This window comes from Vidua macroura, unplaced genomic scaffold (assembly GCF_024509145.1).
Source record: "Vidua macroura isolate BioBank_ID:100142 unplaced genomic scaffold, ASM2450914v1 whyUn_scaffold_107, whole genome shotgun sequence".
Classification (NCBI taxonomy): domain Eukaryota; kingdom Metazoa; phylum Chordata; class Aves; order Passeriformes; family Viduidae; genus Vidua; species Vidua macroura.
In genome coordinates, this window is record NW_026530542.1 from 397,804 (window position 1) to 421,665 (window position 23,862).

Genomic DNA, 23,862 nt, shown 5'->3' on the forward strand with positions numbered 1-23,862 from the left:
CGGGGCGGAGCGAAGCGGGGCGGGCGGCGGGGCCGGGGGGGCGGCGGGGCCGGTGGCGGCGGCGGCCATTGGTCGCCCGGAATGAGGTAATGCCCCCCCGCAGCCGCAGACAAAGGCCGGGCGGTGCGGGAGGGGGGGCCCGGGGGCTGCGGCGGCCACGGCCCGGCCCCGCCGCTGGCTCCCGCCCGCCGCCGGAGGGGCCCCGGCTGTGTCCTTGGCACCGTCCCTGCCACGCCCCGGTCCCCGGTCTTGGCTGAGCCAGCGGTCACGCTCGGGTCCCCATCCCACGGTCCCCATCCCCCCACGGCCCCTTCCCCCCAAGTCCCGCCGTTCTCTCACTGCCCGGAATGGGTCTCTTGGTCCCGGGGCTCCCGGTACGCGGGGTGGGACCACGCCCTGGTCCCCATCCCCGGTGATGCAGCCCTCCCCCTTGTCTGGCCACTGCCCGAGCTCCCGGTAATCCCCGGCCATCCCGTTGTTCCCATCCCTTGTCACACTCTGGCCCCCATTTCCAGACAGCCACGCCCTGGTCCCGGTCCCCAGGGACACTGTTCTCATCCCTGGCCAAGCCCCTGTCCCCATCCCCAGGGACACTGTCCCCATCCCTGGCCGTGCCACAGTGCCCTGGTTCTCAGCCATAGCCCTGCCATGGCCCTGTGCCTGTCCCGGCCCTTTCCCTGCCGTGCCCAGCCCTTCCAGCGCCTCTTTGTCTGCTCGGGCAGTGGGAACCAGCGCTGCGGGGGCCCAGCCGGGGGGGACAAAGAGTCATCCCCCCGGGCAGCTGGGGACGAGCAGGGAGCAGGGCTGGGGTGTGAGGGACAGCGGGAGGACACGGGGGTGGGGGGGACAAAAGCCCCCCGGGCAGTTTCGGACTGGAGGCTCGGACAGCAGCAGCTGCTGTGCGGCAGCTGGTGGCTGGGACACAGCTGGGACACTGGGACACGCGTCCCCTGGCCACCCCTCCATCTGCTGCAGCCCCTGCACAGCCCCCCCCGAGCCACCAGCCCCACAGCCCTGAGGTTTCCCACTCCTGGGGGGGGGTTTCCCGTTTCTTCTTGCAAAGCCCACAGAGGCTGGGGGTTGTCTCCCCAAGCCAGGAGTGCTGGGGGGCTCAGGCCCTGCGGAGGAGTGACCCCACCCCACATGCATGGCCCCGGCTGCTGCAGGTGGAGCTGCCAGGATGCCCCCCCCCCCCCCCCCCCCGCTGAGAAATCCCTGTTTTTTTTCCTGGTGTTTCCCACATTATGCAGATTTCTGGGCAGATCCAAGGTTCCCCTGTCCCTGCTGCCAAACCGATGTCCCCACTGCCAGCCCCATGTCCCCACTGCCAGCACTGTGTCCCCACTGCCGCCCTGTTTTTGGGGCACTGCTGGGGCTGCAGAGCTGCAGACAAAGAGGGGATGGGATTTGGGCATCGCCCCTCAGAACAAAGGACCAGGTGGCCCTGGCTTTGCCGGGTAGAGAAAAATCAGGATATTTGGCTCCCACCAGGCTGGTCCCCATGGCAGATGTCTGTTTTGGGGCACCCTGACCCCAAAGCAGCTCAGCCCCCAGCCCTGACCCCACTGTAGCTCCATCCCTGCATGGGAAACGCCTCCTGCCTTTGTTCTCCTACAGTCCCAAGTGGTCAACACCAGTGTGGAGCCTCTCAGGGTGTCCCCATTGTGTCCCCAAGGGTTCTGGGGGCTCGCAGCAGCCCCCTGCCTCGGGGACCACTCTCCAAGCTAAGGAGAGGCCCCACCCACCCAATTGCCCCGAGCTGAGGGCGGGAGGTGGCTCACAGGGCAGGGGGTGGCTCAGCCCCGGTGGGTGATGTGGGGTGTAGGGTGAGGGGCACCGGGTGCTGCAGCCCCGCTGGCGCCCCCCAGCCCCCTCCCATCTCCTTGGGTATGGACGACCACAAGTCCTGCACCGACTGCTGCCAGGCAACTTGGTGGGGTTGCTAGGAGACCGGTTGCTAGGAGACAGGCTGGGACCCCCCCACCCCCTCCCCCACATCCCCCTTCCCCAACATCCATCCTGGGGCCTGGGGGGCGGGGGGGTTGCAGGCAGACAAGGCCGGGTTCTCACCACTGCCTGGCCTTATTGTCACGGTGGGGACACCATCCCCAGGACCCTCACTGCCTCACCCTGCTTGGCTGTGAGTGAGGCACCATCCTTGGGACCCCCAGTGCCTGACCCCGAGCATGGGGCACGGGACCCCCAATGCCTGACCCTGAGCATGGGGCACCATCCTTGGGATCCCCAGTGCCTGACCCTGAGCATGGGGCACGGGACCCCCAGTGCCTGACCCCGAGGATGGGGCACAGGACCCCCAATGCCTGCTCACTCTGCTGTGCCAAGAGGGGGGTACGCAGGCCCTGGGGTCCCCCCGTGCCCACCCTACTGCACCCTGCCATGGAGCTCAGCAGCCCCCAGTATCCAGCCCTGCTGAGTGCCGGCGCGGGGGGGGCTGGCACAGCTCCCAGCTCCTGCACTCCCACTCGGCTGTGCTCTGTTGACTGTTGGTAGCAACGTGGTGGCTCCTGGTGACGGTTGCTGTCCTCCCCCCACCATGTCCACCCCCCCCCCCCCGGTGCCACGGGGTGGGACAGACCCTTCACCTTCCCGGGGTCCCCCCTGTCTGCACAGAGTCCCCATGGCTGTCCCCACCCGGGCTGGGCGACTCGTGGGCTCCCAGAGCTGGCATCTCATCCTACGTGGGCTGATTTCCTGGCTGCTGGACTCCTGCCCGTGGCACAGCCGAGATTCCCAGCCTCCCCCAGTTTGGGCCCTTCCTGGGGATCACAAATTGGTGACCTCGAGCCCCACGGCTGGGACACGCCATCCCCAGGGATCGAGGGGTCTCAGCCTCATCAGGGGCTGTCGTGGCTCGGGGCTGACAACCCAGACATAGGCTGCTGCTATTTTTAGCCTGTTTTCCCCGCAGAACCCAGCTCTGTCTGTCTGTCTGTCTGTCCATCCGCTGCCACCATCGATGTGACAGGTTCATTCAGATGGACAGACAGGGCAGCTCGGGGTGGGGGGGGGGGGGGGGGGGCCCGCTCCACTCCGGGGTGTGGTGGAGGGGCCCCGCCGCCCCTCGGCTGGCCCAAGGTGGCACTGGGGGGCTGGACCCGCGGAGGGGGTGGCACCCACCCCTGACCGCGCCCCTGCCCCACCCGAAGGGCAGAGGGAAAACCCCTCCAACCCCGGTGTTTGGGGCAGCGGGTGCCCGCATTCCCTGTGGGGGGAAGCCGGGAGGTGTCACCGGCGTTCCCGCAGCCTCGGTGTCCCGGTGCCCCCTCCCGCCACCCCGCAACCCTTCCCGCCCCCTCCCGGAGCCACAACAAAAGGGAGACTCGGCCCCGGGAGGGGGCGGGGGGGGGGCACTGCGGGGAGCAGGGGAAGGCGCGGGGGAGCAGCCGTGGGGTGCGGGGGGCTGCGGGCGCGCTACCCGTGGGGAGGGGGGCTGCGGCACCGCCTGCGTGCGGGGCGGTTCCGCAATGCGGCAAAGCCGGGAATAAAGGAGCGGGGCGGCGGAGGGGTGGGGGTGAGGTGGGAGAGACCCTGCTGTCGGAGGGGTCCGCCCTCGGCCCGGCCCCCCTACAGCATCCCCTGACCCCCAGCAGGGCCCCGGAACCGGCGTGGTGGGGTCTCGGAGGGCTCCGGTGGCATCGGGGGCTCAAGGGTGGGTGTTGCTGGGACAACGGGCACCCCGGCCCTGGGCGTGTGCCAGCACCGAGGATGTGCCCAGGGAGTGGGGGGACACCGGGGGCTCAGGGAGGGGAGGGACACTGAGGTACCCAGGCTGTGAGGGGTGCCCGGGGATTGGCGGGACACCGGGGAGCGTGGGGTCTGTAATTCTGTCTCGGGGCCGACCCCAATGTCCCCATGCTGCCCCAAACCCCTCTCTGGCCTTTGGAACGTGACTCGTACCCCCTTCAAACCGGCTCAGAGCTGGGGAGGCAGGGTGGGACAGGGCACTGCACCCCGGGGGTGGGCGTGAGATGCTCCCCCGGGCCCGTCCGTCCTGCCCCACAGGACCTGCCCCTTCCCCCGGGGAGCAGCCCCGGGGCTGGCAGGGAGCAGGGCGGCGGCGGGCACAGGAGCCGGCGCGACGGGAGCCCGCGGGGCTTCCCACGGGAACGGAACCGGGATGGGGACGGGGGTGCGGAGAGGGATTACGGGACCCCCGAGGCCTCCAGCCCAGGAGGGGCCCGGGCGCTCCCTGGGCAGATGCAGCACCTAAGGCGGCGGCCGGGGGCTTCAGGGACCCATCCTGCCGCCGACTGAGCCCACCGCCTCAATACCGCAAAGCCCCCCGCCCCTAAAGCCCCTCGTAAAGCCCCCTAAAGCGCCCCCACCCCAGTGTTCCCCCGGCCCCGCTGCCCCTAACGCCTTCTGACCCCCCCAATGGCCCCCCGTCTGCCTGCCCAGCCCCCCCCAACCCTCGGGACCCCCGACCCTCCGCCCCTCTGTCCCCGCCTCTTTCCCCGCCCACAACCACGCCTATTTTCACCAAAGACCACGCCCATTCCCCGCCCCTCCCCGCCTCCCTCCTACCGCATTCCGCTTCCCTGACGTCACCGCCACGCACTCGTGCCAACTTTCGAACCGGCCAATCAGAATCGAGGCGTGGCGGTGAGGGCGTGTCCGGAGCGCCGCGTGGCCCGGGAGGCGGAGCAAACGCACACTGGCCCCTCCTCCCTGTCCCCTCCCCGCCCCGAAGCCCCGCCCCTGTGGTATAACTGGGGGGGCTCCACGGGGCGAACCCGCCTCCCTCCTCAACGGCTTCGTAACAGTTCGGGCAGCGAGCGGCCATGGTGAGGGCTGGGGGCGTGCGGGGTTCGTCAGGGGGCACCGCGCGGGGTGGGACCCCCTGGGAGTGCGGGACCCCCGAGCAGCGCGGGGGGCTGAGCGCCGGCTGCGTGCCGGGTCCCCCCCGATGTCCCCAGCAGCACGTGGGGCTGTGCTCTGGAGGGGTTGGGAAGCTCCTCGCGTGTTCAGGACGCCCCGTGGGGCTGCCGGGTTCTTGCTCGGTCCTGGGCAGGACGTGAGGTGGGGGCCGGGGACTTCCCCCAGCCGGGGGTCGCTGCCGGGCTGTGCCGACCCCCCCCCCCCGGGCTCCCTGCCAAATGCGTGGGGACGTGCCGAGTGGCGCTGCGAGTCCTGGGCTCCCACGCGGGTACTTAACACGACCCCGCAGCGCCCCTCGGGAGAGGAACAGGCCGCCAGGGGGTTTGGGGGCACCCCCCGTGCCACCCTCTGTTCGCCGGGACACGCGTGGGCATGAGTCACGGCGGTGTGTGGGGGGGTGCAGATTCCAGCGTGGCCCGGGCACAACCACGAGTGGCTGCCACAGGGAAAGTCCTCCCGGTCACCAGAGTTTGCTCTGGCCCGGGTGGAGCTGGCTGCCAGGTGCCCATGACCGCGGTCCAGGGCTGCGGCGGGACCGGGACAGTGCGGGGTTGTGCAGGGCTGGTGGAGAAGAGAGTGGCTCCACGTTCCAAGGGTGAGGAACGTTCCACGAGGTCCAGGACTGCCCCCGAAGTGATGAGCAGCCCCCTGGGGAAGGGGCTGAAATGTCCCTGCCGCTGTGTGATCCGTGGGTGGTGGGGACCGGGAGTAACCCTGGGGAACCCCAATTCTCGGCTCGCGGGAGGTGCCGGTGGCATGAACGGCACCAATCGGAGCAGGGAGGGTCCCACCTCCCTGGGGGGCCAGGCTGGCACCCCCAGAGCTGAGCACCCGCTGTGTCCCTGGTACCCCTAGGGCTGGGCACGCTGGTAGCCCCAGTCTGGCCCCAAACGCGGGGGTCCCTCCACACCTCCCTGCCTCCTCAGCTCCTGGGTGTCTCCAGCTGGAGTTTGGGGTGATGCTGGGTCAGCCCTGTGCAAAACCAGGGCACAACCTGGGTTTGGGGGGGCTGAGGCTGTGCCCACCGCGTTATTGCTCAGTCCCTCAGTGGGGAGGGGCAGGATGGGACCCCCCAGAACTGAGCACTCCCAGTAACGGAGGATCTGGCCCCAGCCCGCCTCGGGGAGGGACCCTTCCCAACTCAGTGCCAGCCCGGTGGGGGCTGGGGTGGGACAGAGAGGGGACAAAAGGCGTGAGCCGGTGCCGTGTGCCCCCGCAGCGCGAGTGCATCTCCATCCACGTGGGCCAAGCGGGCGTGCAGATCGGCAATGCGTGCTGGGAGCTGTACTGCCTGGAGCACGGCATCCAGCCCGACGGGCAGATGCCCAGCGACAAGACCATCGGCGGGGGGGACGACTCCTTCAACACCTTCTTCAGCGAGACGGGCGCCGGCAAGCACGTGCCCCGGGCCGTGTTCGTGGACCTGGAGCCCACGGTGATCGGTGAGCGCGCGGGGGGGGCGGCCGGCGGGGCGGGGCGGGCGCTGGCGGCGGGCGCTGGGTGCTAACGGGGCCCGGGGCTGTCCCCGCAGACGAGGTGCGCACCGGGACGTACCGGCAGCTCTTCCACCCCGAGCAGCTGATCACGGGCAAGGAGGATGCGGCCAACAACTACGCCCGCGGGCACTACACCATCGGCAAGGAGATCATCGACCTGGTCCTTGACCGCATCCGCAAGCTGGTGAGCTCCTGTGGGGTCTCATGGGGTGGGTTCATCCCTGCGGGGGATGTGGGGACAAAGGGAAGCTCCAGGTGTCCCTGGGCAGGTCCTTCTCAGCCCATTCGCACTTTGAGGCAGAGGGTGGGGCTGTCCCACTAGGGACCTGCTGGCCCTATCCTTGCCCAGTGCTAAGCCTTGCCAAGGGTGGAGGGTGGGAAGCCCCATGGCCAGGGCAGGGGGGGCAGGACAGATGGTTGGGGTGCTGGTGCAGCACTGGTTTGACTGGTGTGGCTGCCCGAGCTCTTTGAACCTCTGGTTCCCACGCTGGGTCTGGCGCCGGGGCGGCCGGACCAGCCGCGCCAGCGGCTCCGCTCCGGGAGCTCCTGGCACATCAAAGGCTGAGCTGGCTGCCCGTGGGCTCTTGTGGGATAAGAGCCTGTTCCTGCTGCACCCTCTTGGAAAAAGAGGGGGTGAAGCCATGGTTGGCTTCCAGAGCCTGCTGGGGTGTCTCCCATGAGCTGGGGTATCCACCATGAGTCAGTGTCCAACATGTACGGTCAGGGCCACCTTGTCCCCCACCCTGGTGGTTCCTGCCATGGTGCTGGAACACCCTAATAATGTCCTCATGTGGCCACGGTGAGGAGAAACTTCTGCTGCTTGGCATAAACATGCCCCTCCTTGTCTCTTGTGAGTGTCCCCAAATCCCTGCAGGAAGGGGTCCCTTTCCCTGGGCCTGGAGGGAAGGGCCTGAGATCCTGGGATAAATATTTGCCATCCTGGGAGGAATATTTCCCTTCCTGGGCAAGTCAGTAGCAGCTGAAGTTCAGAATTACTGACAGTTTGGTCCTGTTTTCCTCTTCCCACCTGGCAGGCTGACCAGTGCACAGGGCTGCAGGGCTTCCTGGTGTTCCACAGCTTTGGCGGTGGCACCGGCTCTGGCTTCACCTCCCTGCTTATGGAGCGGCTCTCTGTCGACTACGGCAAGAAGTCCAAGCTGGAGTTCTCCATCTACCCGGCCCCGCAGGTGTCCACGGCCGTGGTGGAGCCCTACAACTCCATCCTCACCACCCACACCACCCTGGAGCACTCCGACTGCGCCTTCATGGTGGACAACGAGGCCATCTACGACATCTGCCGCCGCAACCTGGACATCGAGCGCCCCACCTACACCAACCTGAACCGCCTCATCAGCCAGATCGTGTCCTCCATCACGGCCTCGCTGCGCTTTGACGGAGCCCTGAACGTCGACCTGACAGAATTCCAGACCAACCTGGTGCCCTACCCCCGCATCCACTTCCCGCTGGCCACCTACGCCCCGGTCATCTCTGCTGAGAAGGCTTATCACGAGCAGCTGACGGTGGCCGAGATCACCAACGCCTGCTTTGAGCCGGCCAACCAGATGGTCAAGTGTGACCCGCGGCACGGCAAGTACATGGCGTGCTGCCTGCTGTACCGCGGGGACGTGGTGCCCAAGGATGTCAACGCCGCCATCGCCACCATCAAGACCAAGCGCACCATCCAGTTTGTGGACTGGTGCCCCACCGGCTTCAAGGTGGGCATCAACTACCAGCCGCCCACGGTGGTGCCCGGGGGCGACCTGGCCAAGGTGCAGCGCGCCGTGTGCATGCTGAGCAACACCACGGCCATCGCCGAGGCCTGGGCCCGCCTGGACCACAAGTTTGACCTGATGTACGCCAAGAGGGCGTTCGTGCACTGGTACGTGGGGGAGGGCATGGAGGAGGGCGAGTTCTCGGAGGCCCGTGAGGATATGGCTGCCCTGGAGAAGGATTATGAGGAGGTGGGGGCTGACAGCATGGAAGGCGATGAGGAAGGGGAGGAATACTAGTGCCTTGTCTCTGGTCTTCCACTGTGGTGCTGCTCATTAAAATGCCTCTTTGCAACGCTGCCTCGTTCATTGTGCTGGGACAATCCGCCTTGTGGTGACCTGGGGGGACGTCCCAGGGGAGGGGGGGGCCTCAGCTGGGCTGGCTGCCCGGCCCTGCTGCCAGCTGGCACAGGGGCTGTGCTGGGAGAGGCTGGGGGGTTGTGTGGGGTTGGGGTCCCTGGCTGGGTCCTGGGCTATGAGCTGGCAGGGCCCTGCTGGGCTGCCTGCAGTGGGGGGGGGCTCATGTCCTCCTCAGCTTTCTGCTGGCACTGGGGGTCACCAGGTGAGGGGGGGACCCCTGAACGTCCCCAGTGTCCTGCCCAGAGCCTGGTGCAGACGGGCTGGACGTGGTGTCATGCTGCTACTGGCACGGAGCCACTCTCGGTGCGGTTCTCTGCAGAGCTGGGAGGGGGTCCTGAGCGGGGGGGACCCTCCCCACAGCCTCTGGGCAGGGCACCGACTCCTTCCCGTAAGTGCCGCCCTAGCTGCCCGGAAGGGGGGGGCTCAGGGGGGGTTGCAGTGCCCGCTGTCCAGCGCTGCCCCGCGCATGGCAGCTCCCGCAGAGCCGAGTCACGGCGGCCCCGACAGAAAGGGAGGGGGCGGATGAGAGGGCCCCCCCCTCCCTGGATGCTGAGCACCCCGGGCAGAATGGGACCCAGCTCAGAGGGGTGCTCTGCCTGAGCCCGGCAGCCCCCAGTCCCTCTCTGCATCCCAGCTGGGGGGGTCTGTACCCCCATGCTGCCTGCGGGGGACCCCATAAGGGTCTCTCTCCTTCTGACCCAGCTTGGGGGGGAGATCCTGTGTCTCCCGGGCACCCTCGGATCCTCTCCCCCTTGCCCCTGGTGCTGCTGGCTTCCTCTGCCTGCACCCCACCAGCCCCTCACTCGCCTTGCAGCCCGAGGGGGTCTCCGAGCCCCCCTGAAGGGGAATGCCTGCAGCTCTACATCCTGCAGCGCCTGCCCCTCACCCTGAGGGGTGTCCCCGACCACCCCCAGCCCCTTTCCCCGCCCCTCCGAGGAGACATCTGCGGTCCCTGATCCTCCCTCCGGCCGGGAGACCCCTCCCCTCTCTCTGTCCCGTACCCCCGGGTCCCCCCGGCGGGGCGGAGCCGCTGTCCGCTATAAACAGCCGCTACCGGCAGCCACCGCCCTCCCGGTGCAGCCATGAGCCGCCGTGACCGCGACCCCGGGATGCCGCCGCCCCTCACCGTGGCCCCGGGGCGGCTGGCGGCGGCGGCGGCGGCGCGGGGCGCGGAGCGGGAGGAACTGGCGGCGCTGAACGATCGTTTCGCCGCTTTCCTGGAGCGGGTGCGGGCGCTGGAACGGCAGAACGGGACCCTCCGCGCCGCCCTGGGCCGCGCCACCGCCGCCACCGGGCCCCGCACCGGGCTGGTGCAGGGGGAGCTGCGGGGGCTGCGGGAGCGGCTGCAGCGCCTCGGCCGCGACCGGGACCGGCTCCAGGCTGAGCGGGACGGGCTCGCCACCGACCTGGCGGCCCTGCGGCAGCGGTGGGCCGGCGGTGGGGCCGGGGGAGGCAGCGGGATGGGGACCAGGGATGCGTCGGGACGAGGGATGCAGGGGTGGGGACTGGAGGATGTGCCGGGGACCAGGGAATGCACCGGGATGAGGGATGAACTGCAGTGGGAACCGGGGATGTGTCGGGATGAGTTATGCATGGGATGGAGACTGGGGAATGTGCCAGAGAGGGACTGGGGGATCTACTGGCATGAGGAATGTGATGGGATGAAACTTGCACCAGGATGGGGACAGGAGGATGCAGCGGGGTGGGAATGGGGGAGCCCCGGGGAAGTCGGGGTACGGACCGGTGAATGTCCGGGGAAGAGGACCCCTGGGAAGGGACACTGGGAAAGGCACCCGGGATGCACGGAGGGCACTGGGAGGCACTGGGAGATGTGGGCTCTGCGGAAGGGCGGGGCACTGGGAGGGGCAGGGCAAGGGTGGGGACACCGGGAGGGGATTGCTGCGAGCGCTGGGGGACGCTGCATCCATCGCCTCCGCCGTGTGTGCAACAGGAGGAGGTGGTCTGCACCCCCGCCCCCACCTCCCCCTCATCCCTGGCTGTCCCCAGGCTGGAGGACGAGACACAGAAGCGTGAGGATGCCGAGAAGAGTCTGGTGCTGTTCCGCAAGGTGAGGGGACTCGCGGGCCCGTCCCCCCATGCAGTACCCGTGATCCGTGGGTGGAGGGGACTGGGAATGGTGGGGACCGGGAATAACCCCGGGGAACCCCAATTCTCGGCTCGCGGGAGGTGCCGGTGGCATGAACGGCACCAATCGGAGCAGGGTCCCACCTCCCTGGGGGGCCAGGCTGGCACCCCCAGAGCTGAGCACCCGCTGTGTCCCTGGTAACCCTAGGGCTGGCACGCTGGTAGCCCCAGTCTGGCCCCAAACGCGGGGGTCCCTCTACACCTCCCTCCCTCCTCAGCTCCTGGGTGTCTCCAGCTGGAGTTTGGGGTGATGCTGGGTCAGCCCTGTGCAAGGCAGGGCACAACCGGGGTTTGGGGGGGGGCTGAGCCTGTGCCCACCACCACCCCGGGGAGGGGCTCCAGGATCATCTCATCCCCTCCACGCTGCCCTGCAGCTCATCCCGGCCTCTCCCACAGGACGTGGACCACGCCACGCTGTCTCGCCTGGAGCTGGAGCGCAAGGTCGAGCTGCTGATGGACGAGATCGGCTTCCTCAAGAAGCTGCACGAGGAGGTGGGGGCCGGGGTGGGATGGGGCGGGGAGGGGGAACAGGTCGGGTTTTTGTGCCGCGACGCGATGCCCACGCGCCCACGCAGGAGCTGCGGGACCTGGAGGTGAGTGGCCCCAGCCCGGCGGGGCTGGCCGAGGTGGAGGTGTGCAAGCCGGAGCTGACGGCTGCGCTGCGGGAGATCCGCACCCAGTACGAGAGCATCGCTGTCAAGAACCTGCAGGAAGCCGAGGAGTGGTACAAGTCAAAGGTAGCCGGGGCTGGGAGGGATTTTGGGGCGGCTGAGCCCTGCCAGAGCCCTGACTCGCCCTGCCCGCGCAGTTTGCCGACCTCTCGGATGCAGCAAACCGTAACCACGAGGCGCTGCGGTTGGCCAAGCAGGAGATGAACGAGTCCCGCCGGCAGATCCAGAGCCTGACCTGCGAGGTGGACGGGCTGAAGGGCGTGGTGAGAGCCGGGGGGTGTTCGCGGGGGGGTGCAAGGACCAGACCCCACCCCGGCCCTTTGCAGCCCCTTCTCCCCCTGCAGAACGAGGCGCTGCAGCGGCAGATGCGGGAGATGGAGGATGAGTTCGGGGAGGAGATCGGGAACTACCAGGATGTGGTGGGGAGGCTGGAGCAGGAGATCCAGCAGATGAAGGAGGAGATGGCGCGGCACCTGCGCGAGTACCAGGACCTGCTGAACGTCAAGATGGCCCTGGACATCGAGATTGCCACGTACCGCAAGCTGCTGGAGGGCGAGGAGAGCCGGTGAGGGGAGCCTGGCACGCGGCGTGTCCCCACTGCCGGGGGGGAAGTTCCCCCTCCTTGAGGCACCCCGGTTATTGTGGGATTTTCCCGGGAGGAGGCAGCTCCAGGCCTTGATCCCACAGGAAAACAAGAGGTTCCCATGGGAGCTTCTTGCTGCTGAGATAAAGGCAAGGCCAGGGGATGGTGGGGGAGCTGCCTCCAGCTCTGCTCCAGGTGCCAGCCTGGCAGCCCACGGGCACAGCCCACAGCTGAGCTGGGATATGGGTCACAGACTCGAGGGGGTGGAAGGGCCAGGCTCACGGGCAATGTCCAGGAGTCCCAGCCCCTCCTCATTCCTCTCTCCCCCCAGGATCACCATCCCACTGCACCCCACCACCTCCTTCAGCATGAGGAGCTCAGGTGAGTGACAAGCTGGGGGTCCCCCACTATGTCTGGGAGTCTTTCCTTGGGGGTAAAGACCCTGTGTGGGTGTGGGCAGGTCCCTGTGCTCCTGCCCAGGGTGTCTGGGAGGGCACGGGGTGCTGATGGCCCCTCTGTGCCCAGTGCTGGAGCCCCAGCCTGCGGAGAGCCCGGCACGGAGGATGGTGCTCATCAAAACCATCGAGACACGGGATGGGCAGGTGAGAATTGGGGGTGCCCTGTCTGGGAGGCCCAACCTTGTCATGAGACCGATCCCCAAATTCTCCTCTTGCAGCAAGTGGTGACGGAGTCGCACAAGGAGCGAGCGGGGAAGTGACAGGGAGGAGCCGCTGCGATGGCCCCGACCCCATGGTGGGGGTTCTGCCAGACCCTGCTGCGTCCTGGGCGGGGCACGGAGCAGAGCAGGGCGCCTGGGAGTGCCCCAATTCCTATTCCTGCTGTCAGCACCACGGGACAACGCTGTGGTGTGTCCCTGTGCCTTTGCAGTGTGTCCCTGTGCCTTGTCCCCCCACTATTTATCGCTATTTATTGTCTATTTATTATTCTCCCAACCACAACCCCAGCTGTATTTAATATCGAGTGTTCCCCACGCTGCCCTGGGGCCGAGGGGGTCCCGGCTTCCCTCCTGCCACCAGAGCTGGCACCGGCTGTCCTCAGGGCTGGCGGGTCCGGTGACATCCAAGCGCTGTCCCCTGTGGTGTCACTGCCATGGGGAGTGGGGCAGAAAGGGAAGCAGCGCTCAGCTGAGGGGGGAATTTGCGTCCCCGGGGTCCCGTTCTGTCCCCGGGCCCCTCTCCATCGCCACAACTCCCACTCTGGGGGTCTCACCTCCCCTCCCATCACTGCAACAAGCACCGGCTACACCGGGGCTGGCGGCTCCGGTGCCGCCCAAGCGCTGTCCCCTGTGCTGTCACCGCCTCGTGGAAAGGAGCCTCAATGCCCTGAACCCTCTGAATCCCCGGGGGTCCCGCTCCCTCCCGGGACCCTGCGACTTCCAGAGGACCGAGGGGCACGCCCGGTATCCCGGAGGGCTCCAGGCCCACGGAGTCTCCGTCCGGAGAGGGATCGGCGCTCCCGGGGCACCGCAGGACCGGGGCGGCAGCTCCGCGCTCGCTCCTCACCGGCACCGCCAGAGGGCGCCACCCGCCCGGCCCGATCGCTGCCGCGGATGAATTCCGTGTTAATTACCTGTTAATTACGGGTTAATCACAGCGTGACCAGCCTCTGGGCGCGCGGGGAAACACCCTGATTTCTATAATTGCGTTGCTTTAAGCTTTTTTTTTTTGCATGATGAATTGCGTTCAACCAAATCATTCAAAATTGCGTCAATGCAAGATTTGCTTATTAGTTTTGCTATTTTAAGCAAATTTTCGCATTATTTGTTTTCAGCATTTTTTTGCACCACTGATTGAATTGTTTTAAGCAAATTATGCACAATTGCGTTATTTAAACAAATCTTGCACACATAATTGCCTTATTTTAAGCAAATGCTGCGTTATTGCATTTTAAGTATTTTTTTCATCATCAATTGTGTTAAGTATTTTTTTGCATTATTGTGTTATAGCAAATTATACAAAATTGCATAATTTCATGGAATTTTGCCATAATTAATTGCATTATTTTATGCAATTTTTGCACCATTAATTACACGAACAAAATAATATAAAATTGCATTATTTTAACCTGGGTTTTTTCATTATTAATTACGATATCTTAGCTTTTTTTTTTGCATGAAAATGCAATTATTTTGACCCATTTTTGCATAATTAACAGCATTATTTTAAGCCGTTTGTATTATTTGAAGCATTAATTGAAGTACTGCTGACTCTGGGTCCCGGCAGCACCCCAGGAACAGCTCCGGATCCCTGAGCGAGGGAGGGGAAGCTGCTGCCAGGAGGTTTTGGTCACCGAGGACCCAGGAATGCCCCTCGCCAGGACGAGATCAGGCCGGGAGCCCCTGGCAGGGGTGACAAACACACGGTCACAGTCCCCTGAGAAAGGGTTTAATGAGGGGAGGGGGCGGCACTGCTGCTGCTCTCACAGGCAGGAGGTTCGGGGGGACAGACAGACAGACAGACAGGTATGAACACTATGTACAGGCACCCCCGCCCCACCTCTGGGGAATTGCCCCCCTGGAGCAGGGCTGGGGGCGCTTGCAGTCCTGACAGACTGGGATTTGGGGTGGGGGGCACTGGGAGCACTGGGACGGGGCCGGCCCACAGGGCGGGGGCTCTTTGGTTTCGGCGTTCAGGCACCGCGATAAGGGCCCAGTAAAACCAGTTCCCCACGCCAGAGGTCACCTGGAGGGGTGGGGCTGTATCTGGGACCCCTCCTGAACGAGGGTAGCACTCAGAGACTGGAGAAGGGGGGGGCTCCAGGGGTGTTCCCCGCTTCCCCCCCAGGCACAAACGTGGGTGTGAGAAGGATTCCCACCTCTGCCCAACACGCTGGGCCCCCCCAGCTGCAGAGGTGCCCACCTGAGGGCAGGTACCCCCCCGTTAGGACAGCGAGTTGAGGAAGTGGCTCTCCCCTGCCAGCGTGCTCAGCATGGAGCTCATGTCCCCCACTGCCATGTTGGCACCCCCAGACGAGGGCAGCAGGAGCCCCCCGGCCGGGCTGGGGGGTCCGGGCAGTGCTGCGGGGGTCTCCACGTCCTCCACAATGGCAGCGAAGTCAAGGTGCGTGTTCTCCAGGTCCAGTGAGTCCAGGCTGTTGGCCACCTGCTCCCCCGAGTCCAGGTAGTAACAGGAGGTGCCCTTGAGTCCCTCTGCGCCGTAGTGCCCGGGCCCCCCGCAGCTCGCTGCCCCCTGGCCCAGCAGCTTGTGCCCACCTTTGCCCCCCTGCCCATGGGGGCCCTGGCCTGGGTAGTACAGGGGGAGGTTCCCGGGCCCCTCGGGCACGTGGCGGGCGGGGGGCAAGCGTGGCAGGCGCCGGGCACCGGAGTCCACCCCCTCGTAGCCATGCCCCGGCTGTGCCAGGCCGCTCGGGTAGCTCAGGCTGGGTTGGTGAGCCGGTGGTTTCGGGCCACCTGGAGGGTGCGGGATCATCTCGGGGTTGAAGCAGGGAGGGCTCAGGAGGTGCTGGGGCTCCGCCAGGCTCTGCAGATGATCCGCTTTGGGTTGGTAACTGCAGTACCTGGGGCTGAGGTACGGCGGGGCTGGCATGGCCTGGCACTGCCCGGGCTCGTTGCCCAGCCCCACGCCTGCCACGCTCCCCTTGGAGGGGGGCTGCTCCCCCCACATCAGTGCCTGCTGCGCCTCCACGTAGTTCCGGACCATCACCTCTTTGGTCTGCAGGGTGGGGGTCGGGGCTCTGCGGGCGCCCGGGCTGGCCATGCCCATGTACCCGCCCGGCGCGGGTCCCGCGGGGGGGAACCCGCCCGGCGCCACCTCCACGGCGTGGCCGAAGGCAGCGGGGGACGCCGGGGGCCCGGCCAGCTTGGCGCCGGGGCAGGGAGCAAGTGCTGGGCTCGGCGCTGGGTATCGCTGCTCGGATTTGATCTGGAGCCGGTTAAACCGATGCCCCCCGGAGAATTCTTGGTCCTGGCACGAGCTCACCAGTTTGGGATGCTGCCCACAGGCGCTGGGGTGGGGGTACTCGACGCTTTGGTGGGGACAGTGTGGCCCGGACATGGCGGGAGCTGCAGCACCCACACTTTGCCTGGAGCTCATCCCCAGCGTGCCCTGGGGGGGTCCAGCCCAGGGCTCCGGCACGGCCCCGTTCCCAGCAGGCAAACTGGGGAAGCGCTGGTTCATCTGGCACTGCGGGAGGGAGAACTCGGGCTGCAGCAGCCCCTCCTCCACGTCCCCGTGTGTCCCCACCATGGTCCGCTGAGCGCCGTAGATGCCACCCTGGAGCTCCACGCCAGCGCCCTGGCATGGGAAGCTTTCCTCGGGATAGCTCAGGTACTGATCCATGTCCAGCAGGCCGGATTCGGGGCCGGGGCCCCCCATGCTCTCCAGGAAGACGTTCTCGGTGATGCTGGGGGGGCGTGGGGAGAAGCCGTGGCGCTGCAGGTTGGCCTCGGAGCCGCCCAGGGGCTGCAGTGCTGTCCTGCCCGCGCCTGGCACGCTCACGTTCCCCACGCTCTTAAACCGCTGCACCCTGGGCACGGCCGGAGGCTTGGCCACCGTCCGGGCAGGGTCGCTTGCCCGTCTCACGCCGTGCCGGGGCACCAGGTGAGCAGGGACGCCGCCCGGGTAGCCGGGGTGGTCGTTGGAGCTGTGCCTCCTCAAGAAGCCGTTGGCGATGCAGCGAGGTCCGGCGGGCGTGGGGTAGCCCCCGGGCACGCCACCGTGGCCACCTGCGGCCACCTGCTCCACGCCGGGCAGCGGGGTTGGCGGGGGGCCGCCCGTGGCCGCGGCGTATTTGGCCTTGAGGCGGTACCGCTGCGCCGGGGTGAGGCTGCCCACCCCCGGCAGCCCCCCGCACGCGCCGGCGTCGCCGGAGCGCCGCGACTCGTCCGGAGAGGTGGGATCGTAGCCGTCCGCCGGGCACGGCCCGCCGGGCATGGCTCCGGCCTCGCCGCCCGGGCACGGCCCGGCCAGGTACGGGGACACCAGGGACGAGCGGCGGCTGACGGTGTAGGCAGAGCTGACGGTGCTGGTGCCGCTGCTCCGGCGCTCGCCCAGGGCCACCAGGCCCAGCTCTGCCGCCGACAGCTCGGCGATGCGCCGGTGCGAGGCCGGGGGTGGCACCGGGACACCGGGCACCTCCCCGGGCAGGCCTGAGGGAGAGAAGGAGGAGTTACCCCGGGACACGGCGTGGCAATGTCAGAGCAGGGACAGGAGCCACCTCCAGAGCTGGGATGTGGCTGTTCCGTGGTTAGAGCCCGTGAGGACAGGGGGCATCTGGCAACAGACTAGCAGAAGCTTATTTAGGTTGGAAAAACCATGGAATCATGGAATGGTTTGGCTTGGGAGGGATCCTAAAGACCACCCATGTCCCATGGGCAGGTGCTCCAGCCTGGCCTTGGATGCTTCCAGGGATGGGGCAGCCCCAGCTTCTCTGGGTACCCTGTGCCAGGGCCTCCCCACCCTCCCAGAGAAGAATTCCTTCCAATATCCCACCGAACCCTGCCTTCTTTACCAACTTGAAGCCATTCTGCCTTGTCCTGGCACTCCAGGCCCTTGTCCAAAATCCCTCTCCACTTCTCCTGAAACCCCTTTAGGACTCTAATGTTTCCTCAGATTTTGGGGTCCGCTTCTAACACCAGCAAGGCGTGGAAACCTTTGGCTGCCAACCAGACCTCTGCACACGCTTCCCATGGGCCAGGCCCCACAACCCACGGGGAGAGGCACCCCGATCTCACCGGCTCCGGGGATGGGTGGCAGGTTCAGGCCCTTGGAAGCCGCTGGTTTCCTCAGCTGCTTCAGTTTGTCGATGCGAAGGTTCTCCAGTTTGTGGAGGGCCATGAGCCCCGAGGTGCCCATGGGCTCCCCGGGCACCACGTCCTCCAGAGTGGACAGGTCCTCGTAGCTGCCGCCGGCGTTTCCTGCCATCTCCACGCCGCTGTCGTTGTTGGTGGTGCTGCCCAGGGGCGAGTGGTCGCTGCTGCACGAGGACTGCCCACCCGGGCTGGGCTGCGGCTTCTGGGGAGAACCAGAGCGACGCCAAGGGAAAGGGGGTCAAGCACCCAGGACACACTTGGAATCATCATGAAGGTTGGAAAAGCCTCTGAGATCACCGAGTCCAGCTATTAACCCAACACTGCCGTGCTCACCACTAAACCACGTCCCCAAGTGCCACATCCCAGAGTTTTTTGGACACTTCACCAGGGATGGTGATTCCATAGGGCAGCCCATTCCAGTGCCTGACAACAAAGAAATTTTCCCTAATATCCAACCCTGGAACAACCCGAGGCTGTTTTCTCCTGTCCTATCACTTGGGGATGACCTCCCACCACCAAACCCTCCCTCCTTCCTCCGTTAGCCCCGCGGTCCTCACCAAGGCCAGCTCAGGCACCAGGAGTTTCCCATCGTCCTTCCGAGCCTCGCTGGGGCCGTTTGCATCCTTCTCCTGCTTCATGTCCGGGGGGGCGCTGGGGGTGGGCAGTGCCCGGCCCGGCCCCACGTCCCCTCGGTGCTTTTTGGTGACGTGGGCGTCGGGGCCGTGCACGGTCTTGACGTGTTTCCGCAGGGAGCTGGGGTCCGTGTAGCGCTTGCTGCAGCCCGGAATCTTGCACACGTACGGCTTCTGCCCCGAAAACCGGCGGGCACGGAGGAGGGAGGCTGTCAGCTCCAACTACAGCCCCCTCCCCAAAAGTAAAACCCCCCCTTGCCACCCTCTGGAAAGAGCTGAGGGCGGCATTAAAGCCACGGGGGTGAGTCCCCGTGGCAGGCGCACGGTGAGCTCAGGAAGGCAGAGGAAGGAGGCAGCCGAGTAAAGGGATGCCAGGGGGAATGCTGCTGATGAAGGAGATGTTTAAAGCAGGAAAAGAGGGAGCTGGGGCACACAGGGGCAGAACGCAGGGATGTGAGGATTTCTCAGGGGACAGGAATGATCCGGGAGCACACGGGGAGCCCTGCTGGGGCCGTACCTCGTTGGAGTGGGTGCGGTTTTGGTGCTTGGCGCGGTCGGAGGCGTTGGAGAAGGCCTTGTTGCAGCCCTCGTGCTCACACACGTAGGGTTTCTCCCCCGTGTGCGAGCGCAGGTGAGTCTTGAGGTTCTCCAGGCGGGAATAGGCCTTGTTACAGCCCTCGAACTGCGGCGGAGCGGGTGGGACGTGTCACACGCCGTCACCAGCCTTGCACCACGTCACCCCACGTCATCCCGCATCCCACAGCCCTGGCACGTCTGCCAGGGACTCACATCTCACCTCCCAACACCTCTGCCCTCCTCAGTGCACCCTCACCGTGGCACAGCCCTTCACCCTGGGGTTGTTCTGTGCCACCTCCTTCTGTCCCTGTCCATGGCAGCCCCTCAGAGCGTCCCCACAGGGAAAGCCCAAACTGGGACTGACAGCAACACCCAGCTGCCCACCCTGACTTCAATTCAGGAGCATATTCCAAAGCATGGGACAGCGCTGGGGCCATGTGACTCTGGGTTTAGATGGGATTTTGGGAAGAAATCCCTCCCTGTGAGCGTGGGGAGGGCCTGGCACAAGGTGCCCAGAGAAGCTGGGGCTGCCCCATCCCTGGAAGTGTCCAAGGCCAGGCTGGACAGGGTTTGGAGCAGCCTGGGAGAGTGGAAGGTGCCCCTGTCCATGGCAGGGGGTGGGATGGGATGAGCTTTAAGGTGCCTCTAACCCAAAACATTCCGTGAGCCCCATACCTGTACCCACCTGTGCCCACCCCCTTCTGCCACCCGGGCTCCAGCTGCTACACTTGCGTGGGAAATGGATTTGGTAGAAAATTCTTAAAGCTTGACAGAAGGCTCACGTAGTGTGTATTTGTATGCAAACTTTGAGATAAGAAATGCTGACTTAGAAATGTTATGGAATAGGACAGACATTGTTGAGAGAGAAATTAAACTAGAAATAAGTTTTAAAGGATGGTAAATAAATAAAATAAAATAAAATAAAATAAAATAAAATAAAATAAAATAAAATAAAATAAAATAAAATAAAATAAAATAAAATGATCTTGTAAATAAGACCAGATACTTTGGAGAAATAGAACTGTGAAAGATGCATTGTAGTAGGACTTAGGAGGGGTAATTTTAGATGATTAAAGTATTTGTAGTATGGTGTAGTAAAAGCTGATAGGCCAAGAAATGCTTATAGTGTATTGTAATTAAGAAATAATTAGCTTCTGATTGTGATGGTGTGAATTACAACATCTGTTATAATTCTCATAAGACTGAAAATAGAATAAAAGTTTTTAAAATTCCTCTCTCGCCATCTCCAAGTCAAAAAAGAGCACAATCCAACACACTTGAACCCCCTCTCACGCTCTCCCCGGTCCCCCCTCATTGTCCCAGCTGACCCTTTTTGAGTTTTGAGGAGTTTTTGGCATCTCACCGTGCACTTGTGGGGTTTCTCTCCCGTGTGACGCCGCATGTGCACCACCAGCATGTACTGAGCCTTGAAGGGCCTCTGCTCCCGCGAGCACGCTGCCCAGTGGCACACAAACTCCTTCTTCTCCCCGTGGATGTGCTCGTTGTTAATGTGCTGAGGAGGGAGAGGAGCGTCACTGGTGGCACTGGGGAGGGGGACAAGGGACAGGGAGACACAGGAATGTCATGGGAGAAAGGGGATGGAGGGACTGGGAGAGGAGTGGGATGGGAGAAAGGGACATGGACAGATGGGGATGGGAGAAAGGGACACAGGAGAGACTGGGATGGGAGAAAGGGACAGAGGAGAGACTGGGATGGGAGAAAGAGATACAGGAGAGACTGGGATGGGAGAAAAGGACATGGACAGATGGGGATGGGAGAAAGGAGAGACTGGGATGGGAGAAAGGGACAGAGGAGAGACTGAGATGGGAGAAAAGGACATGGACAGACTGGGATGGCAGAAAGGGACAGAAGAGAGACTGGGATGGGAGAAAGGGACATGGACAGATGGGGATGGGAGAAAGGGACATAGAGGAACTGGGATGGGAGAAAGGGAATAGAGGGACTGGGATGGCAGGTGGAGACACCAGAGCTTGGGGGAGAACAGGTCAGGTGGTGTTTGGAGGAGGCAGAGAATGCAGGGGATGTTCGAGGGATACTCTGGGAGGTCCAAGAGCAGCCAGAGGGGTCAAGGCGGTCCCAAGGATGGTCAGGGAGATATAGGAGAGTTGGAGGAAGGAAAGCTGGAGCAAAGGAGGGAGTCTGGAAGCACCAGTGGCTGAGGAGAACTGGGGGATGCACATCCCTCCCTTCCCAGGAGGGAACTTCCAGCATCATGGTGAGTTCCCAGGGTGGGACCTGGGAGGAGGAATCACGAGCTGATCCAGGGGATGCTGCCCAGCAGCCCGAGGGCAGATTTTGGGGTGGGAACACCTTGGCAGCCCCTGACTCACGTGCACCAGCTGCTCCTGTGTGTCGAACTCCTTGGCACAGCCGTCCCAGTAGCAGTTGGTCTCATACACAGCCTCACACTCGGGTTTGCCATCCTCCTTCTCCAGCTCTTCCCGAACGTCCAGCATGCCCAGCAAGGGGTCCTGGGGGGGCACGGAGAGCTGAGCACTCCCAGGTGTGACCCCCCGGGAGTGGTGCTGGGACTGGGGGGATGAGAGGGGGGATCTGATGGCCTGGGATGTACCTGAGTGCCTGTGGATGCTGGGCTGGAGATGTCACCCTCAGATCGCTCCTCTGGGAATTTGGCACTCAGGGGGCTGCTCAGGCTCCACTCCAGCTTCAGCTGCTGCCGGGCAGGGAAGTGGGAAGCAGTGAGCAGGGAGATGGGCACTGGAACACGACTCATGTGGATGCACAGCTCACACGGACACGGCTCACACAGATCCCCACTCACACAGATCCCCACTCACACGGAACCCCACTCACACAGATCCCCACTCACATGGAACCCCACTCACACAGATCCCCACTCACACGGAACCCCACTCACATGGAACCCCACTCACACAGATCCCCACTCACACAGATCCCCACTCACACAGATCCCCACTCACATGGAACCCCACTCACATGGAACTCCAATCACAGGGATCCCCTCTCACATGGGTGTCCTCTCACAGGGATCTGTTCTCATATAGATCCCCTCTCATAGGGATCCATCTCACACAAATCTCCTCTCACACAGATCACACTCACACGGATCCCTCCCACAGGGATCCTTCTCACACGGATCCCGATCACAGAGATCCCTCACATGGATCCCTCTCACACAGATCCCTCTCTCACAGGGATCCCTCTCACACAGACCCACAGCTCACATGGATCCCTCTCAGAGGGATCTCCTCTCACACAGATCACACTCACACAGATCCCTCTCTCATGGATCCCACTGACAGGGATCTCCTCTCACACAGATCATACTCACACCGATCCCCTCTCACACTGATCCCTCTCACAGGGATCCCCTCTCACACTGATCCCCCTCACAGAGATCCCCTCTCACAGGGATCCCTCTCACACAGATCACACTCACACAGATCCCTCTCTCATGGATCCCTCTCACAGGGATCTCCTCTCACACAGATCATACTCACACTGATCCCTCTCACACTGATCCCTCTCACACTGATCCCTCTCACAGGGATCCCCCTCACAGGGATCCCCCTCACAGGGATCCCCCCGTACCTGGCAGTGTTTCAGGGCCCCACGAGCGGGTGGCTGGTGCAGCAGCCCCGGGCGCGCGGGCAGCTCGTGGGAGCTGCAAGGTGGGGGAGGCGTGTACAGGTGGCCTTGGCCCTTCTGCTGCCCAGGTGGGCTCTGGTACCCCAGGGACGGGCTGTGGAGAGCAGGGGGACGAGCAGGTGACACCGTCAGGAGACAAGAGTGAGGTCTGCCGAGCCAGGGATCCCCACCATCCCCTTCCCCACCATCCCACCCTGCTCCCGGCTCTTCCCCAAGGTGGGAACGGGCGCCCAGCTCCCAGCCAGGCTCCCAGCTGCCAGGGGCTGAGGGCAGGTGCCCACCTGATGGTGCTGATGGACAGGTGGCCGTAGGAGCCGCCGGCGGAGGCGCAGCGGGAGTTGATGAAGGCGACGAGGGAGTTGGGGGAGGTGCGGATCACGGTCTGCAGGTCGATGCTGGAGTCGGACAGAGGGGAGATGGACAGTGCCCGCTTCTTCCCCAGCTTTCCTGCGCCACGGGGCGTGGAGAACCGGGAGCCTGGGGGGGCAGAGCAGGGGGCACTGCCCTCAGCAAGGTCCTGGGGGGCTGGAGACAGCCCAGGGACACACACCTCATGTTTGGAGGCTGCAGGAGCGCCCCGAGTGTGCCAGTTCACTTTGGATTTGGAAGAGGGAGATGCTTAACCCCCTCTACGGAATCCCCCCTGCCCCACGGCCCCCCAAAACCGGAGACTCACCATCACCAGGGTGTTCAGCTCCTGGTGCCAGCCCATACCCACGGTGTCCGGGCTGATGGCACACAGGGAAATCAAGTCCTGGAGGAAGGAGGACAGGTGAGTTGGGTGTGGGAGAGGGACCCCCGGAGCACCCCTGACCTCGGGGGGGTGAATCCGGATCCTGGAGCCCCCACCATGACCCACCTGGTGGTCCCGGGGCGGCGGGAGCTGGCCCGTGGGGTGGGTGCAGGCAGCAGTGCTCGCTGTAGCCGGCGGCCTGGGGTCCCGCGGGGTCGAACATGTCGCGGTGGGGCCCGGGGGTGTCTCAGGGGCACATCGGGGTGTCTCAGGGGCACATCGGGGTGTCTCAGGGGCACATCGGGGGGGCGGCGGGGCCCGGGGGGCGCACGGGGACCTGGGGGGGGGGGGGGGGGAAAGAGGTTGGGTTTGGCCGCCAGGGGGCGCCGCAGCACGCGGGACCCCGCGCTCCCCGGGACTGGATTGAAGCTGAAATAGGAGAGATTTGGGGATTTTGGGAAGGAATTCCTCCCTGCGAGGGTGGGCAGGCCCTGGCACAGGGTGCCCAGAGAAGCTGTGGCTGCCCCTGGAACCCTGGAAGTGTCCAAGGCCAGGT

General features: G+C 64.8%; 3 protein-coding genes across 4 annotated transcripts; 2 read left to right on the forward strand and 1 right to left on the reverse strand.

Moving 5' to 3' along the window:
- Nucleotides 1-4,708: 4,708 nt before the first annotated feature.
- On the forward strand, nucleotides 4,709-8,459 carry LOC128822877 (tubulin alpha-1C chain). The gene is made up of 4 exons (XM_054004741.1): nucleotides 4,709-4,805; nucleotides 6,119-6,341; nucleotides 6,431-6,579; nucleotides 7,430-8,459. Exons 1-4 carry the CDS (start codon nucleotides 4,803-4,805, stop codon nucleotides 8,402-8,404), a joined length of 1,350 nt encoding a protein of 449 aa, XP_053860716.1. The 5' UTR covers nucleotides 4,709-4,802; the 3' UTR covers nucleotides 8,405-8,459.
- Nucleotides 8,460-9,571: 1,112 nt separating this feature from the next.
- Nucleotides 9,572-12,849, forward strand: PRPH (peripherin). 2 transcript variants are annotated; one of them, XM_054004743.1, is made up of 9 exons: nucleotides 9,572-9,950; nucleotides 10,532-10,592; nucleotides 11,066-11,161; nucleotides 11,245-11,406; nucleotides 11,478-11,603; nucleotides 11,685-11,905; nucleotides 12,255-12,304; nucleotides 12,449-12,525; nucleotides 12,600-12,849. In XM_054004743.1, the coding sequence occupies exons 1-9, from the start codon at nucleotides 9,607-9,609 to the stop codon at nucleotides 12,639-12,641; spliced, it is 1,179 nt and encodes a 392-aa protein (XP_053860718.1). In that variant the 5' UTR covers nucleotides 9,572-9,606; the 3' UTR covers nucleotides 12,642-12,849. The 2 variants fall into 2 exon arrangements, with proteins under 2 accessions (XP_053860718.1, XP_053860717.1); XM_054004742.1 differs by having other exon boundaries at nucleotides 11,478-11,905.
- Nucleotides 12,850-14,332: 1,483 nt separating this feature from the next.
- GLI1 (GLI family zinc finger 1) lies at nucleotides 14,333-23,573 on the reverse strand. The gene is made up of 11 exons (XM_054004711.1): nucleotides 23,433-23,573; nucleotides 23,250-23,327; nucleotides 22,855-23,050; nucleotides 22,517-22,667; nucleotides 21,516-21,617; nucleotides 21,274-21,414; nucleotides 20,286-20,435; nucleotides 18,864-19,028; nucleotides 18,272-18,520; nucleotides 17,637-17,916; nucleotides 14,333-17,051 (listed from the first exon to the last, which is right to left on the reverse strand). Exons 1-11 carry the CDS (start codon nucleotides 23,527-23,529, stop codon nucleotides 14,824-14,826), a joined length of 3,837 nt encoding a protein of 1,278 aa, XP_053860686.1. The 5' UTR covers nucleotides 23,530-23,573; the 3' UTR covers nucleotides 14,333-14,823.
- Nucleotides 23,574-23,862: the final 289 nt, after the last annotated feature.